The sequence below is a fragment of the Macrosteles quadrilineatus genome, unplaced genomic scaffold (assembly GCF_028750875.1).
Source record: "Macrosteles quadrilineatus isolate MER2022 unplaced genomic scaffold, UCM_ALF_1.0 Scaffold_2__2_contigs__length_208266976, whole genome shotgun sequence".
Lineage (NCBI taxonomy): Eukaryota > Metazoa > Arthropoda > Insecta > Hemiptera > Cicadellidae > Macrosteles > Macrosteles quadrilineatus.
Window position 1 is genome coordinate 85092594 of NW_026542595.1, and position 14823 is coordinate 85107416.

General features: G+C 34.9%; 2 protein-coding genes across 4 annotated transcripts in view; both read left to right on the forward strand.

Moving 5' to 3' along the window:
- LOC128985370 (leucine-rich repeat-containing protein 24-like) overlaps positions 1-14823 on the forward strand; it is a 231400-nt gene that overhangs the window by 185579 nt on the left and 30998 nt on the right. The window lies entirely within an intron of this gene.
- LOC128985372 (jerky protein homolog-like) lies at positions 3048-5972 on the forward strand. 2 transcript variants are annotated; one of them, XM_054404808.1, is made up of 3 exons: positions 3048-3165; positions 3545-3716; positions 3992-5972. In XM_054404808.1, the coding sequence occupies exon 3, from the start codon at positions 4146-4148 to the stop codon at positions 5790-5792; it is 1647 nt and encodes a 548-aa protein (XP_054260783.1). In that variant the 5' UTR covers positions 3048-3165; positions 3545-3716; positions 3992-4145; the 3' UTR covers positions 5793-5972. The 2 variants fall into 2 exon arrangements, with proteins under 2 accessions (XP_054260783.1, XP_054260782.1); XM_054404807.1 differs by having other exon boundaries at positions 3048-3716.

The following is a 14823-nucleotide window of genomic DNA, read 5'->3' on the forward strand; positions in this document are numbered from 1 at the left end:
CACAATTTGTAATAAAATGTGCGTTTATTTATCGTCTAGGCATAAATTGCAATCAGTAGTTATACTTTTATTTTTTTCAAAAAAATAATTCCAAATTACTGTAATATCTGTTCTATTTGGCCGTACACCGTCGGAAGGCATGGTCGAAGTTAGATATTTGAATTGGCATAGTATGTATGGCAATAATAGGCGCGGCTGACTAAGTGTTTATAGCAAGAGAATATAAATTGAGGATTGACTTTCTATAGTATCCAAATTCAAAAATTCACTAATGGTTTTAGCTACGATGCAAAAAGTAGACCCAGTGATTCGGAACCCAACCATAATGTTGGTCTACATACTGTATCTAGAAAAGAGATAAGTCTCTCTGGCGTTAGACCTTTTCTTGTATTAAAGAACCTCTTTAAAATCCATAGATAATAAGTGACCTAGCTATACTTATAGTTATTTTTTTCTAAATCCAATGTACCGGTGTTAGACCTACTGGACCCACCCCCCTACAATTGTACAGCCACTGGTGGCCCAGGTGTGATGGAAGGGTGCCGCAGATATTAAACCTACTTCCCCTCCGTAGTCCGCAGCTGCTGGCTACACAGTACACACCGCTACAAATGTAACAATGTACAGTACTGTAACAATAATCATCAGCGTTACTGTGGCGGGGTTATTGTAGTCTACTCGACTACTCGAGTTCTGTCAATGTTCAGTTCTTTGACTCAAGTTCAATGTAAACTTACAAGTTTTTATTTTTATTTTACAACCTACATAAAACAATTAGGTGTGTTGCTAGCCTAGTGGTTAGCGCCTTCGACTTTGGTACGGGAGGGACGGGTTCAATTCCCGGCAATCCACAAATCCCAATGGGTTTGGACCGTTGTCCCTTAAAAGCGTTTAAATTAAACCAACTTTGACTTCAACAAAAATATACCACTAGTGTAGAAAATACATAATAGCGTTTTTTTGAACTTGGTTTCATTCTTTAAGCTTTCGCCTGGAAATCAATTTTTTTTCTTGTAGCTTCACCCATTCTTTGTAACGAGTTAAAATTAGATTGCTGGGTTATTATCTAGTTCTTTTAAGCTACCCTCTACTTCCATTGATCACAAACACTTAATTTTACCTTTTAAAAAAATTAAGCTTATAGTAATACCAGAAACAAAAGAACCCTCGGCCGTTTCGAGCCGCGCAGGTTTCAATGGTACGGCCCACCTACCTGCGCGAACCACGTGATCTTTTCGTTTCTGCGCAGGTTGTTTTGTTCGTGGTATATCTATAAATGTAAGCAAACTCATGTAAAAACTGTTGTTTTTTTAACACTTCGAAACATAACAATCCGGAAAAGTGGAGCCCTTATTTCAACAACTAATAAAGTAATGTAATAATTTGTGATACGTCGACTTATTACTTAATTGTTAACTGAGTGTTCAAAATACAAGCAGGTACCTTAAAAATGTTTATAACATGTATATTTCTTAACCAAGTTATATTAAACTACAGAGCATGCAAACCTTATCATTTTAACAAACAATACTAAATTTTAAAAACTTAAAAAAGATATTATCAAATATACGTGGGGAGCTAGCTGGTCTAGTCGTTGACCGCAGGGCTTTCGGTGCCCGAGGTCCCGGGTTCAAATCCCGCCAATCACCAATGCATTTTATCCATGTGATAATGCCGCAAACTACTAGTACTACTCTGAAGAATCGTGTGAAACAGTTCCAGGCTGGAACTAGCGTCCTAGGATGTGAAGGTGGGAAATAAAAAAATGTATAAAATATACACAATCTTATTTGTTTGAATTATAGTTCAGTTTAGTTCTTCAAAACGTATGCTAGAGTTTACCTAAAATTTTAGATTGTACACCCGAGTACAAACAATACATAGCCTACCTCAAGTCGGTTGAAATGCATTTTATTTCACTAAACTCTTTGTATAAACATCAATCCAACCGAAAGCGCACTCGAGACCGCATCTTTGCCGCGGCACAGTGACAGTTTTGCCAACAATCGCGCCGTAAAAGCGGCGGAAACGCATTACCTAATGGAAAGAAACAGAAACACTACGGCTTAATGTAGATGACGTCATTCAGGTAATGGCTTGTCAGAGTTGTGGGTGGACAATGTAGGCCTTACAATGTATGCTTGGCCCTAGTGGGGCTAATGTTACATGTGGGGTTGGACCTTTTAGCATTGCCTTGGGTAATTATTTGTAAAAGTTTTAAAAAAAAATATTGCATTTCGAAATTAAAAGGGCGTTTGCATTCTATAGCCTGTGTTAATGCTTAAAATAATGCAGAACTATTTCCTATAATACTGTAATAGATTTTCCTTGAAATACTCTGAGAAAATAACAGGGTTTACTAACTACTTATGGAGTAATTATAACATTTACAAACTACAGAAATATGTTAAATATTAATTATTAACAAATTCATTATACACATGAACATCTACAGCCTAAATACTACACTAATTTAGCGTCAAAACTAGTTCCAAGTGTAATACGTAGTTGTAATTAAACCATCCCGATTAAAATCAATGGACATTTTGATCTAAAAGTTGTAATACCTCATTAAAAACAAAACTTCTTTAAAAGAATTGCTTCCATGGAGGTTCTTTGCTTGTTCAAATATTAACAAACCTTTCTGGATACTTACAAACGCACTAATATTCCTACTCCTCCAATAGTTATAACAAACACCATTGTTTCAAGAAAATAAAACATATCTTAATATTTATTGCTAAACTGTGTTGTTACAATGATTTATAATCTTAATTTATTAATTACACCTACATCTGAACCATAAATTAATCAGTCTTCTATTTCGCTTGTTGGTATGAGCAAAGCTTTGGACCTAAATCAATAATATCATCAAATGGAGGGGATTTATCTGTGTATCCGTTTGTTGCAAAGACTTTTGATCCATTGGGATGTCATTTTACACAAGGTATACACAGTATCAAGAACCAGGCCAACACACATAGGCATTCTCATGTAGGGTAAGGGAGGGTAAGAGTACGCGGTCGGGTAAGAGTACGCAGGGATTTTTTGGTCAGTTGGCAGCACTGCAGGGAATTAGTTTTGTGCTAGTTCAGTGTGCCACCAACGAAGAAGGAAGCCGCCATCACGCCGAACTTCAGCTCGTCTTCGTTTGGATTTGACAAGGTAAAATGCAGTTTTTATACTTTGGCATGTAATATTTTGAACACAGAACTTATGATTTTGTGACCTGATTATAGCTTGTAGATTCCTTTGTCCCACATAGTAGCTTAGAATAGTTAATTAGGAATCGAACGATGTAAGTTTTGAGTCAGTTGCTGACAGGTGCTGGCACCTAGTGACATTTTTTTTAAATATGGTCTGGGAGGCTAAGAGTACGCAGCACTGCGTACTCTTACCCACACTGCGTACTCTTATCCTCCCTGTCGGCGATTGCTACATAAAAAAATCAATCTGCTCTTGTTTGGAGATCAATCAACTCAAATTGTCAATCTGTTCAATTTCGTTATTTAGCAATAAATTAGTAACATTTTCTTTTTTTCAGATTCACTGTTTTCTTTAAAATGGCTCCATACAAAAGAAAAACCGACAGAGTACTTTTAACCGCTGAGACCTTGGAAGAAGCTAAACGAAAACTAGAAGCTGGGAAGAGCAAGAGGGAAGTAGCTCGAGAGTTGGGGATCAACGAGTGCACTTTGCGAAAAAGGCTGAAAACTGTAAGTTATTAGCTATTTTTCTTCAGCCAAAGTCCTTGCCACTATTACTTATAAGCTACTGTACTAGATGGTATAAAGGTGCTATAATCAGAAAGTTTGTGAACATCGCTCATACTGGCCCAGTCAACAATGTTTTTTTTTTTTTGCGGAGGGACCTGTTTGCGCTACCCTGTCGTTTTTACAGACATTGTTTGTGGATTTTATCACTTTTGTGACATCTGTACGGATCACTAATTAATATCTATAGCTTAGGCTAAACTGTGTGCTTGTTGCAGGGGACAGTAGCAGAGTCACTTGGGAGATACAAGAAGGCCTTGACTGATGAGATGGAGCGTGAGCTAGCTCAACATTGCAGGGACCTTGACTCAAGATTTTATGGATTGACTAGGAAACACATAATGAAAGTTGCTTTTGACTACGCTCAAATGAATGGTGTTTCTGAACGGTTCAATCAAGAAAAAAAAAATGGCTGGCAAAGATTGGCTAAAATCTTTTTGTAAAAGAAACAACCTCTCTGTTAGGGCACCTGAAAATTGTAGTATGGCTAGGGCAATTGGTTTCAATAGAGTTCAGGTGTCTAGGTTTTATGATAATTTGAAAGAATGTTGCATTCAAAAAAAGTTTCCTGCTCACAGGAAATTTAATGTTGATGAGACAGGGTTGTCGACAGTCCCTAGTAGGACTCCAAAGGTATTGACGCCTAAAGGTAAAAAAACAGTTTGCAAAATTGCAAGTGCTGAGCGGGGAATAACAGTCACAGCAGTGTGCTGCATGAGTGCAACTGGAGTTTTTGTGCCTCCTGCACTAATTTTTCCAAGAAAAAGAATGAATCCTTCTCTTTTCACAGATGCTCCTCCTGGAACTTTGAGACTTGTGACGGACACTGGATATATGAACTCCGATCTATTTCTTGATTGGCTGAAACATTTTGTGCAGCATACAAAACCATCTGCTGATGACCCTGTTTTACTCATCGCTGACAATCACTCTACACACTGTTCCCTTCAGGCAATTTTGTACTGCCGAGAGAACAATGTCACATTTTTGACTCTTCCACCTCATGCAAGCCACATCATCCAACCTCTCGATAAGTGTTTCTATGGCCCACTCAAATCAGCATTTTCAACTGAAGCGGAAAAATGGCTTGTTCAACATCCTGGTGAAGTGATAAAGTTGAGAGATGTAGCTGGCATTTTCAAAGAAGCTTATTCAGCAACAGCCAAGATAAAGCTCGCTGAAAAAGGATTTAAAGTTACTGGTATCGAACCCTTTAATCCAGACATCATTGATGATGAGCTTTTTGCCCCATCCCTTGTCACTGAACAACCTCAAAGCCAAAATGAAGATGAGACAGCAAACCTCCAAGACCAAGTGACTGATGCCAGTAATCCAGACAAAGACTTAGCCCTACCATTGGATATCGAGTCACCTGAGGGACAGCAAGCTGCAGACCCACTGGAACTTGTACCTGAGGCACAGATAATCAAAAGTTCGACTCAAAGTTCAACTATAAAAAAGTCCATTCATTTGTTACTTCCTTTGCCAAAACGAGAGGTCATGCCAGATCAGAAAGGCAAACGCCCATCTCAAAAATCAGAAATAATTACTTCTTCACCTTTTAAAGCTAAGTTAGAGAACAAGGAAAAGGTCAAACTAAACCTAGAGAAAGAGAAATTGGAAAAAATTGAAAGAATTAAAGCTAATAAGGTTGCGAAAAAAAGCCTTTTTAAAGGATTTCAAACAGAAAAAGTTAAAAATAACCCTGCGAGCCTAAAGAAAAAGGGAGTTAATATAAAAATTGAGAAAAGCACACCTATTAAGCAGAACAAGGTTATCAAAAAAGAACCTTCAGACGTTATTCCCAAAAAAATCCTACGCCTTGATCAACCATGCTCAAGTTCAGCCCAACCGGGAACTTCCCAAGACAGGAGTTCTCAAGAAGACGTCACCGTCTGCGGTGGATGCGGAGAATCTTTTGTTGAAGACTGGATCCAGTGTGGAATCTGCAATGTGTGGTGGCATGAGACTTGCTCTGCTTATGAAGGCAGCGGACCATTTGTGTGTGATCACTGCTAGTGCGTACTCTTAGCCCATCATCCGCGTACTCTTACCCTCCCGGGAGCCCAAGAGTACGCAAATGGCATTTTTTTCTAAATAATTTTTTATTAACTTATATTTTTATATAAATGTACAAAACTTTGTACTTTTGATAGGTAATAACTAAAGCATATTGTGTGAAAATTTGAGTTTCATATACCTTATACTTGGTCATTTACAGCAAAAAATGCACTAAGTGCGTACACTTAACCTCCCTTACCCTATACAATGATCCTTTTGGGTTACACCTCTTAGATTGCTAATTCTCTGAGTTGAGCTTATGTAAGTAAATATTAATTGGTGTTTATGTCAAATAATGAAATAAACAACTGCAGTTTTTACCCGTCTATTTACATTTACTTAGTTTACATTTCACTAATAGTTATCAATTTTATCCTTCCACACAAATTAAATAAAGAGAATATAATTTTCAAATACAATATGGTTTAATTTAGCTTTGTTTCTATAATCAATGGCAGGTAGTTATTGTTTACTATAATATTCATTGGATCAAATTGTTCTTTGTTGCGAAGGACGGGTAAAGTAATGAAAGAGTAATAAACTTATACAGTAATTCAAAGTCATAATAATTCATGCAACAGCTTTGTAAAAGTCTAGACATTCACCATTCCTCTCTTATCTGTAATGTCAAACTCGTTCGTGAGAAACATATAAATACCCCCGCCGCAGCAAACCTGCCGTCTAAGCGAATTTCCATTTGGCCGAATTGATTTTCAATTGATCTATTTAAATAACAATAGGTTTAACGAGTACCTAGGTTTGCTGCTACAAGGAAACTAATAAAGTATTGTGTTTTTAGTAAAATATTGATAGCTTACTTTAAAATAAATAAATTTGCCAAGTTTGATCAAAATATATCCATAAACAAGCAAACTACAACATTTTACAATATTCTCCATAAGAATAACATGGGAATTTTAAATTTACATTTTTTTTAGTTTTCTCCGTAACCAATAACCGTACAAAAACACTTTGATATACTGAATTGTTTGTTTTTTTAAGCTCTTTAAGAAGGTTTAGAGAAAAATTGGGAAATTTTGTGTTTTGAGGGTAAAAAGTGAAAACCCCCCATAAAACCCTGTTCCCATGGTCCGATCATGCTGGATCGCGAACTCATTCAAGTTTATCCTGCCTTACACCTTCAAACCAAATTTCATCAAAATCGGATAAAAATTACTCAAGTTATCGTGTTCACGGACATATATATATATATATATATATATATATATATATATATATATATAAATCTATATATATATATATAAATCTATATATATATATATAAATCTATATATATATATATACATATATAAAAATTTTAACGAATGGTGTTTTTGGCCTCTGGGGACATTAAAATGAAAAAGTAAATCGGTCCCGGGCCTAAGTCTTACCATGAGACCAACGGTAATAGCTACTTCCCTATGGGGAAATTCGCTAAAACTGTAAGTAATGAAAAGTGGGCAAGTGACAATATTGATTTTGTTGTGGATACTGCGAATTTCCTACGAAACTAACACATGGACATAAACTAAATATACAGCGGTTTTACAAGGTAATTTCGGAAAGCAGAGCAGGAAGAGTGATCGTAACTAAAATTGTGCCATAACCGTAAAACTATATTACAAGACTCTTTTCTTATTGTTTACTTCCAAACTTTCATGGAAGTAAATAATTTATGTTGGCGTATTTTTGATACCTTCAGATGTAAAGAATTTTGTTGTTTTATAATACAAAAAAATTGTCAACACATGTACAATAAATGTATTGCACGGGTCAGTATTGTGAGCAAATTTCATTGTGTATGGATGTAGGCAAATTAAGATTGAAATCTACAAAGTATCAACAAAAAAGTGTCATTTTTTATAGTAAATGAATCATGCATAACCTAACTTCTTAAATACATGACGTGAATTAACCTTATGCTTGTTTTAAAAATGAAACCAAAAAACCTTTTGTAAAAACCAACCTGTCAGATTAGAGCGTTTGATGTCAAACTCTAAACGACGGATTAACTTAGATGTTTTGTTCAGTTGCCACATTCCAATCAGTGTTTCATCAAAAACACTGAAAGTCGCGGATGAAAATCAATGGTGTATGAACACAAAAAGCGTTTGCTTGTTTTGTTTCAAATGGCGGCAAATCCAGCCGTTCCTACACCAGCTTTGTGCCCGAGCTGCTCTCTTTACAAAGATGGACAGAGAAATACTGCAACTGGAAACTGGAATCCATATTTTAGAGAAAATCTACTGGCTTAGCGGAGTGTTTGGTATTCGTAGCTTACCCGCTCAGTGTATACATTGAGGCATGTATTGCATAATGGATCAACTTCTGCATGGGTGCTTGAAACACTTTATTTAAAGTACTTTCAAGCCACCGATAAAAATTGCGATCAAGTTTCATCGTATTCAATTCGAATATTGAACTCAACTTAGTATATTTCAATTTTCATGTAAAGAGCTAAACGTTTGTGATAATTAAATGTTGAAACCTCTTTTTAGTATGGAAAAATGGCATTTAACACCATTAAATCAGGGTTTCAATAAATAAAGCATAAATTATTATTGATTTATAGCAAGAATCTTGTTTTACAACTCATTTCGCACATTTACTATTATTATTAATCCATATTATCAATAGCATAAACGAAGACAGTAGTATTTTCGTATTTAAACTTCAGAACCGTCATTGTTTAGTAGAAGAGTAATTGTATCTCGTCGATTTGACAAGTAAACTTCATGTAAGCAATCAATCTAATCCAATAGGCTTTTCGGATTACCGACAGCTATTTGTCTCTCTGTTCGTTATTTCTTTTGATTCATTAACTCGTAATCGTTAATCAATTGTCAGTAAAGTTACAATTCAGACAAATGAGGCCGCATTTACTGATTACACTTCAACAACCGATTGTGTCTCGAGTACTGTCGACCAGTTTTTTAGCTTAGGAAATTAATTCAATAGTTCTTCAAAGGTAATATTTTAGTAACCAGAATCGTCATTGTAAAATGTACGAATTTTAAATATTGTTTGCTTATTGTGTTGAGAAATTTAAACAATTATTTTGGTAGGATCTTGAACTGTAGTGTTTTTCCGGTTTTACTTATGCTTTAATTCTTAGTCTGGAAATTTATTGCAATAAATACTATACTAAATCTATGCTTCTTGTAAAAACATTAATTTGCACACAACGGGGCCTGTCGCAGCTGTTGTGAGCGTACCATAGACTTTATAGTAACAAATTTATTTATTATTGGAGGGTATGAGGTGTGTCCGTTCAGTGAGAGTTCATGGTTGATGTTACTATGGTTGACATCAGTAACTACTAATGTTACTAATGTCAGTAGTATGGTTGTTTAGGGTTTGGTATAGTAGAATAGTTAGTTGGGAAATCTATTGTTTTGGATGGTTGGTAGAATAGGGTTGGGGAATTGCTGGATCATCTCTGGGTTGTGGGTACGGTAGAGGTGAAGGTGGTATGAAGTAGGCAGTATAGACACTTTTCTTCGGTTTCTAACACCAAAAGAGTTGTCCGTGGTAACAATGTTTCACATTTTACCGGTTCTCAGCAATGCCATGTTTCATCATGTAGCATTTCCGCAACGTCGTGCGATGTTGCTGTGTTGTTCAGGTGAGAGTGTGAGTGACCTTGCTCTTGTGTGACTCATGAGTCGTGACATTGATAGTGACGTCACCAAGTTCCAGGAATGCTACCTAGAGCGCGCCAGCCGTCAACGACACACCGTATTATGTTATCACTTTGCCGACACCACTAGTATGACTGACTAGTATGTACCAGCGCGTTGTGCGTAGTACACTCCCATTCGATCTAGTCATTCATTATCCTACCACGTGATCTCGTAGTGCGCTTAGTTGTGTTTGATTATCTTTATTATTAGTTTAGTGCAAGTGCTTATGTGATTTGTGTTATCTCTGATGTTCTACATTTTGGACCTTTGATTGTAAGTATGGACATTCATTCATTTTCCATCCATTCCTTATTTTAAGTTTGTAAAATGAGATGATCTGAGCAGCGACATCACTGTCAAAAATCTACCGTTTCTTTAGCCAGGGTCAGCAAAATGCTGTTGACTTGTACTGATTACATTTGTTTGCATACAGTATTTTGATACATATAGTTTATATGGTACAAAATACTTTTAAATGCATCTTCAATTTACCAGGAAGTAGTTTTAAAACACATTGTTAACATTCGAATGTGTATTACACTTGTTACAAAGTACAACAACTTGTTATAGGCACGTTCTAGTAGCCATGTTGGTCAGGATCTAGAATAAGTCAGTACTGGGTGTCGTCCTGCCTTTGCAAGTTTATGTTAGGTTGTGTAACCTAATTACCACAAACAGCCATAAAACTAACCAAACCTACCCGAATTAAATCGAAATTGCCTATAAATCTAAATATACTAGATCACTCGACTGTTTTATTCTTACAATCCGTATCCAGCATATCAAATTATTTATTCCTTACTATCCTTTGCGTGATATGTTTAGTAAACAAGTGGCGTAACTTTTACTTTCTAATTCTTGAGTATTGCATTTTTGGGGTGGCCTGGTACTGCGGGAGGTATTTTGAGATTGAAGGCTTTTACAGGTTTTCCACACAAAAAATTCTTAATTGTCACTGGCTTTTGTTTTAAACCATAGAACCGAAATTTCTAACCATTTAGACCAGGTAAGCTTATGTGACTAATTTACGTGATACCGTTTATCTGTTCCTGGAAAAACAGTTTCATCTGATTATATGACTATCTTAAGAATTTCTCAACGAACAACCTGCAAACAAACTATGAGTCATCTTACACGTACCATTAACAGTTGATAATTTCTTCCCTTGACGACTACAAAAATTATTCCATCATATTAAATTATTAAATATATGACTACTGAGGTTTTTACTACGTTTTTCCTTTTGATTAACCAGCACAAGTGATATTTGGCATTAGGAAAAGAATATTTCAGATGCAAACTTGTATTATTTTATCATTGAAATTGAATATACACTCATTACACACAGTAATCGTTACGAAAATGTAAATGACACGATTGTACGTGATTTTACTCAACCATAAACTGGTATTTTTTATAATGTTATCAAAAATACCCCATTTATACCTCATGAACTTAATTTGCTAAAACTGTTACCATTTATTTTATAAATTGGAAGTATAACCAATTTAACACAGCCGTTGTTTTTACTCATTTTACTCTCTGACAATTTTTGACACAGTGACAAATGGCCTTGGTCTAAGTAAAGAGTTAGTTTATGTCAATCTTCTTCCAAATGTTCGTGAAAAATATGTATCTTATGGTAAACCTAAATCCTGAGTTGGTTAATACCTACTGGTATTTCTTTTAAATATTTATCGTAACCTAATAAACAATATAAACATTGAATTGTCCTCTACAAAGCAAATTCTTGTTTGAAATGAATTAAGATTGAAATTATTTGAAAAGCATATTTGAAAACGACTTACCAATTGTTTTGTAGATGAACTCAATTGGGAATGCTCTTGTTCGATGGAGCGAGCAAACAAAACTATCAATACATAGCGACTATCAAAAAAGAAAATATAAATAACATTTTTTTCGTCTGAAGATGAGGTCTCGATGGAAGTACAATGAATCTAGCAGTACCTGATGTTACAGGGCATGTCATGGTCTAGGTCTCTCTGCTGCGGTAGTTGAGCCCAGCAGGGAGTTGATGCGGTCATTTAACTCCGGTGTATTCGTCATCAATGAGGCGATGGTGACTGAACGTGGGATATTATACCGGAACAGGAAACTAGGGCGGGCAACCCATGACACGGCGTCAGGCGTCACGGCCCACACACCTTGGTCATGTCATATTGCTGATGGGTTTATTCGTTTATTACACGTCAAATGCTTTGACATATGGTCACTATTATGTTGTTGCTTAGAATAGTTCGATTAAACTATCTCTGACTAAATGAGATTTTTTTAGTTCCACCTTCGCATACTAGGACGCTAGGCTCTCCAGAACCGTTTTTACATTACTAAGGCCTAGCTAGGTGGTTGCCTAATCACTTAGAACAAATCAATTGGTGGTTGGCGGGATTTGAACCCGGAACCTCGAGGACTGAAGTCCTGCGCCCTACCTCTAGACCAGCTCGCTCCCGTCTACAATTAAGAATAATATACTAATTATAGAAAAATTAAATGTTAATTATTTTATGTACATAATTCATTGGATATTACGTAGGTAATTTTAAACGCAGATAGTAATGGCAAATTTATAGTTAAACCAAGATTCATCAATAAATGACGTTCTAATGTATTTATATCTATCGTTATGGAATCAAACAACAATTGTCTATCCAGATGTATTTTTATAATTGGCCTATCAATTTATGGTGCACATTGATTTTACTTAGTTGCAAGAATGAAATTAAGTTTGGTCCACTGTAGGTAGACTTCCTCTTTATTTAATTTTATGTCAGGTGGGTAGCTTTGGCCTACAAACAAATGAATAGGACACCTACACGTTGATGGAAAATTATTTAAATAAAGTTTTCGTCCCTTTGAGGCAATCTTACCTCCTATTTTTGACATTTTAAATTACTCGCATAAGCTTGGTCTACAAAAATAAAAATGATTCGGTGTCAGACCTTTCATCGTCAGGACATTATTAACTCTTTTTCTGTCTGAGTGTATGCTTGAGCCAGCTTGAGGGATTACTCTGCAATAATCGGATCGTCTCCCTTTGTACCGCCAAGTATTCGAGAGAACCAATCGATACTTCGATCTTGTATCGAGTATTTGCAGGCTTTGTCGCCAATAATTCACGCATTTGGAGGACGAGAATAGCTTCTTTACTGATATCACCCACACGTCCCAAATATGGAGGAGGGGCCTTCTTTGTTGATTTCCTTCAAATATACCCTTATATATTTCATGAATGAAATTGCTGTGGCGTTGAAAATGTTCAAAGCCTCGTCGGACGGTATATTTCCGCCCATTTATACCGATTGAGAACGGAAATTTGTAAATTACAGTAAATACTTGTGCAGTTTTACATTTTTGTTGCTACTCAATAAAAATCTGAAATTATTATTTAGATTATTATTATAATTATTATTATTATTTATAATGTGCAAGGAACCCGATAGCGTCAGATGCCGTTAGGGGTGGCCTATGTCCTTGGACCATAGGTTCGATTCCCACCAATCGCAAATCCATTAATCTAAATCACAAAATAAATTTTGGTGATGTTTTTCCACATGGGAGAACTCACTCCACATAAATCGTACAGTAAATAATTAATTCAAGAAATTACGGGCATCTTGCTTTTAAAGGAATTAGTAGTACATTAGGTTTTGTTAATATTTTCATAAATCAAAAAAGCTGTCGTATTTAGTTTTATTTAAAATGTAAATAAACACGTAACGCACATACAACTGTTGCAAATGCAAATCTTAATGTAGAGAGCGGTAAAAACCAACTAAAATGATGGTGTGCCCAAAGTTATGCATGTTAAAAGCAAAGATATGAAACTCATGGTTGGTTTAAAGATATATTCAATCTGAGTGCAACAAGGCCTATATAGAATTCAATGTCCTAGTAGGGAAAGGATTTATTTTAAGTATTTTGTAGTGTTTTAGTTTAATGTACAACAGGTACAAATTGATTTATTTTCCTTTAAAACCAATCATGTATATTATTTATTCATTGTCTAACATCTGGAGTTGGAAGTTTGTTATTTATGCTGGAGACTAAATAATAATATTGCTTTCACAATTTTAAAAGGAAAAAGGATATCAGTTATACAGAGCAACTTAAAAGCTTCAAAATAAATAACATTATATAAAACAAAGCGCATAATAAATATTGTTAACATTGTTGTTTTACTCAGAAAATCAAGTATTAAATATCATTATTAATTTCCATATTTTAGATTAACTATTTTAATTGCATCGGGAATATACATATTGTTATATTGTTATGTGCGGTCGTATGGTGTTTATTATCTTTTCAGTTTTAATTTATATTTTAACCAACATAACCATTTCCACAACGAGCAGACAGTCATCTAAAAGGCCATTTTCTCTCTATCTCTGGTTCTGAACGTTTCTACAAACGGCTCGACGGTCCTAATTCCATTTACCTTAATTTGAATAACATTGTAAACCCTACAATAAGGTTGTGTGCTTTGTATTTGGTCACTTCAGTTATATTTTCCTTAACAACTCTTTAACGTTGATTAATTATTTAAAATTTAAGTAAGTATTTTCATTAATTGAAATTGCAGTTTTTTTATTGGAACTGATTTTTATAATTGGCACAAAATGTTACTTTTCATGTCCAATTTTACTATGGAAGACATAACATCAACACTAAAAATTACTTTACAGGAGTATATTTATAATCATGTGTTGCTTGAGTGAATAGGCATGGATAAAGATAAGTGTTACTTAAAACACATGTATTTTAGTTTAGTTTTCAAGGAACAAACTATGGTATATTAGGAAAAAAAATATATAAACATAAAATATGGATGAGTGACATAATGGAAGTTGTGTTAATCTAGTTTTTTGTTAGCTTAATTTTATATTTATGGGTGGAGTTTTTCATTATGATTTTAAATTGAAATCAAATTGTTTTAGATATCAACTGTTGGATAAAAAGCAAAGTGTGGAAATTAAACCAAGTGTGTCACTTGAAGCAAGTGTTAACTGCATAGAATATATTTACATTTTGATTTTATTTATGCCATAAATTAACAGTTTTAAAGTAAGATCTTTTCACATGATGTATGTTCTCCAGAGATTTTGGCTGGATTTCAATTTTAGAGACAATATCTTTTCCACAATTTATGTAAGGAAAAATCAATTCAGAATAAAATGTAAATCCAGACTAGACAATACAATAGGATCAATAGTAAAACTGATATACCGTGAAGTACTATTGGATATATATAGTTAGTGGGTCAACTATTTATTGCGGCTGGAGGGATT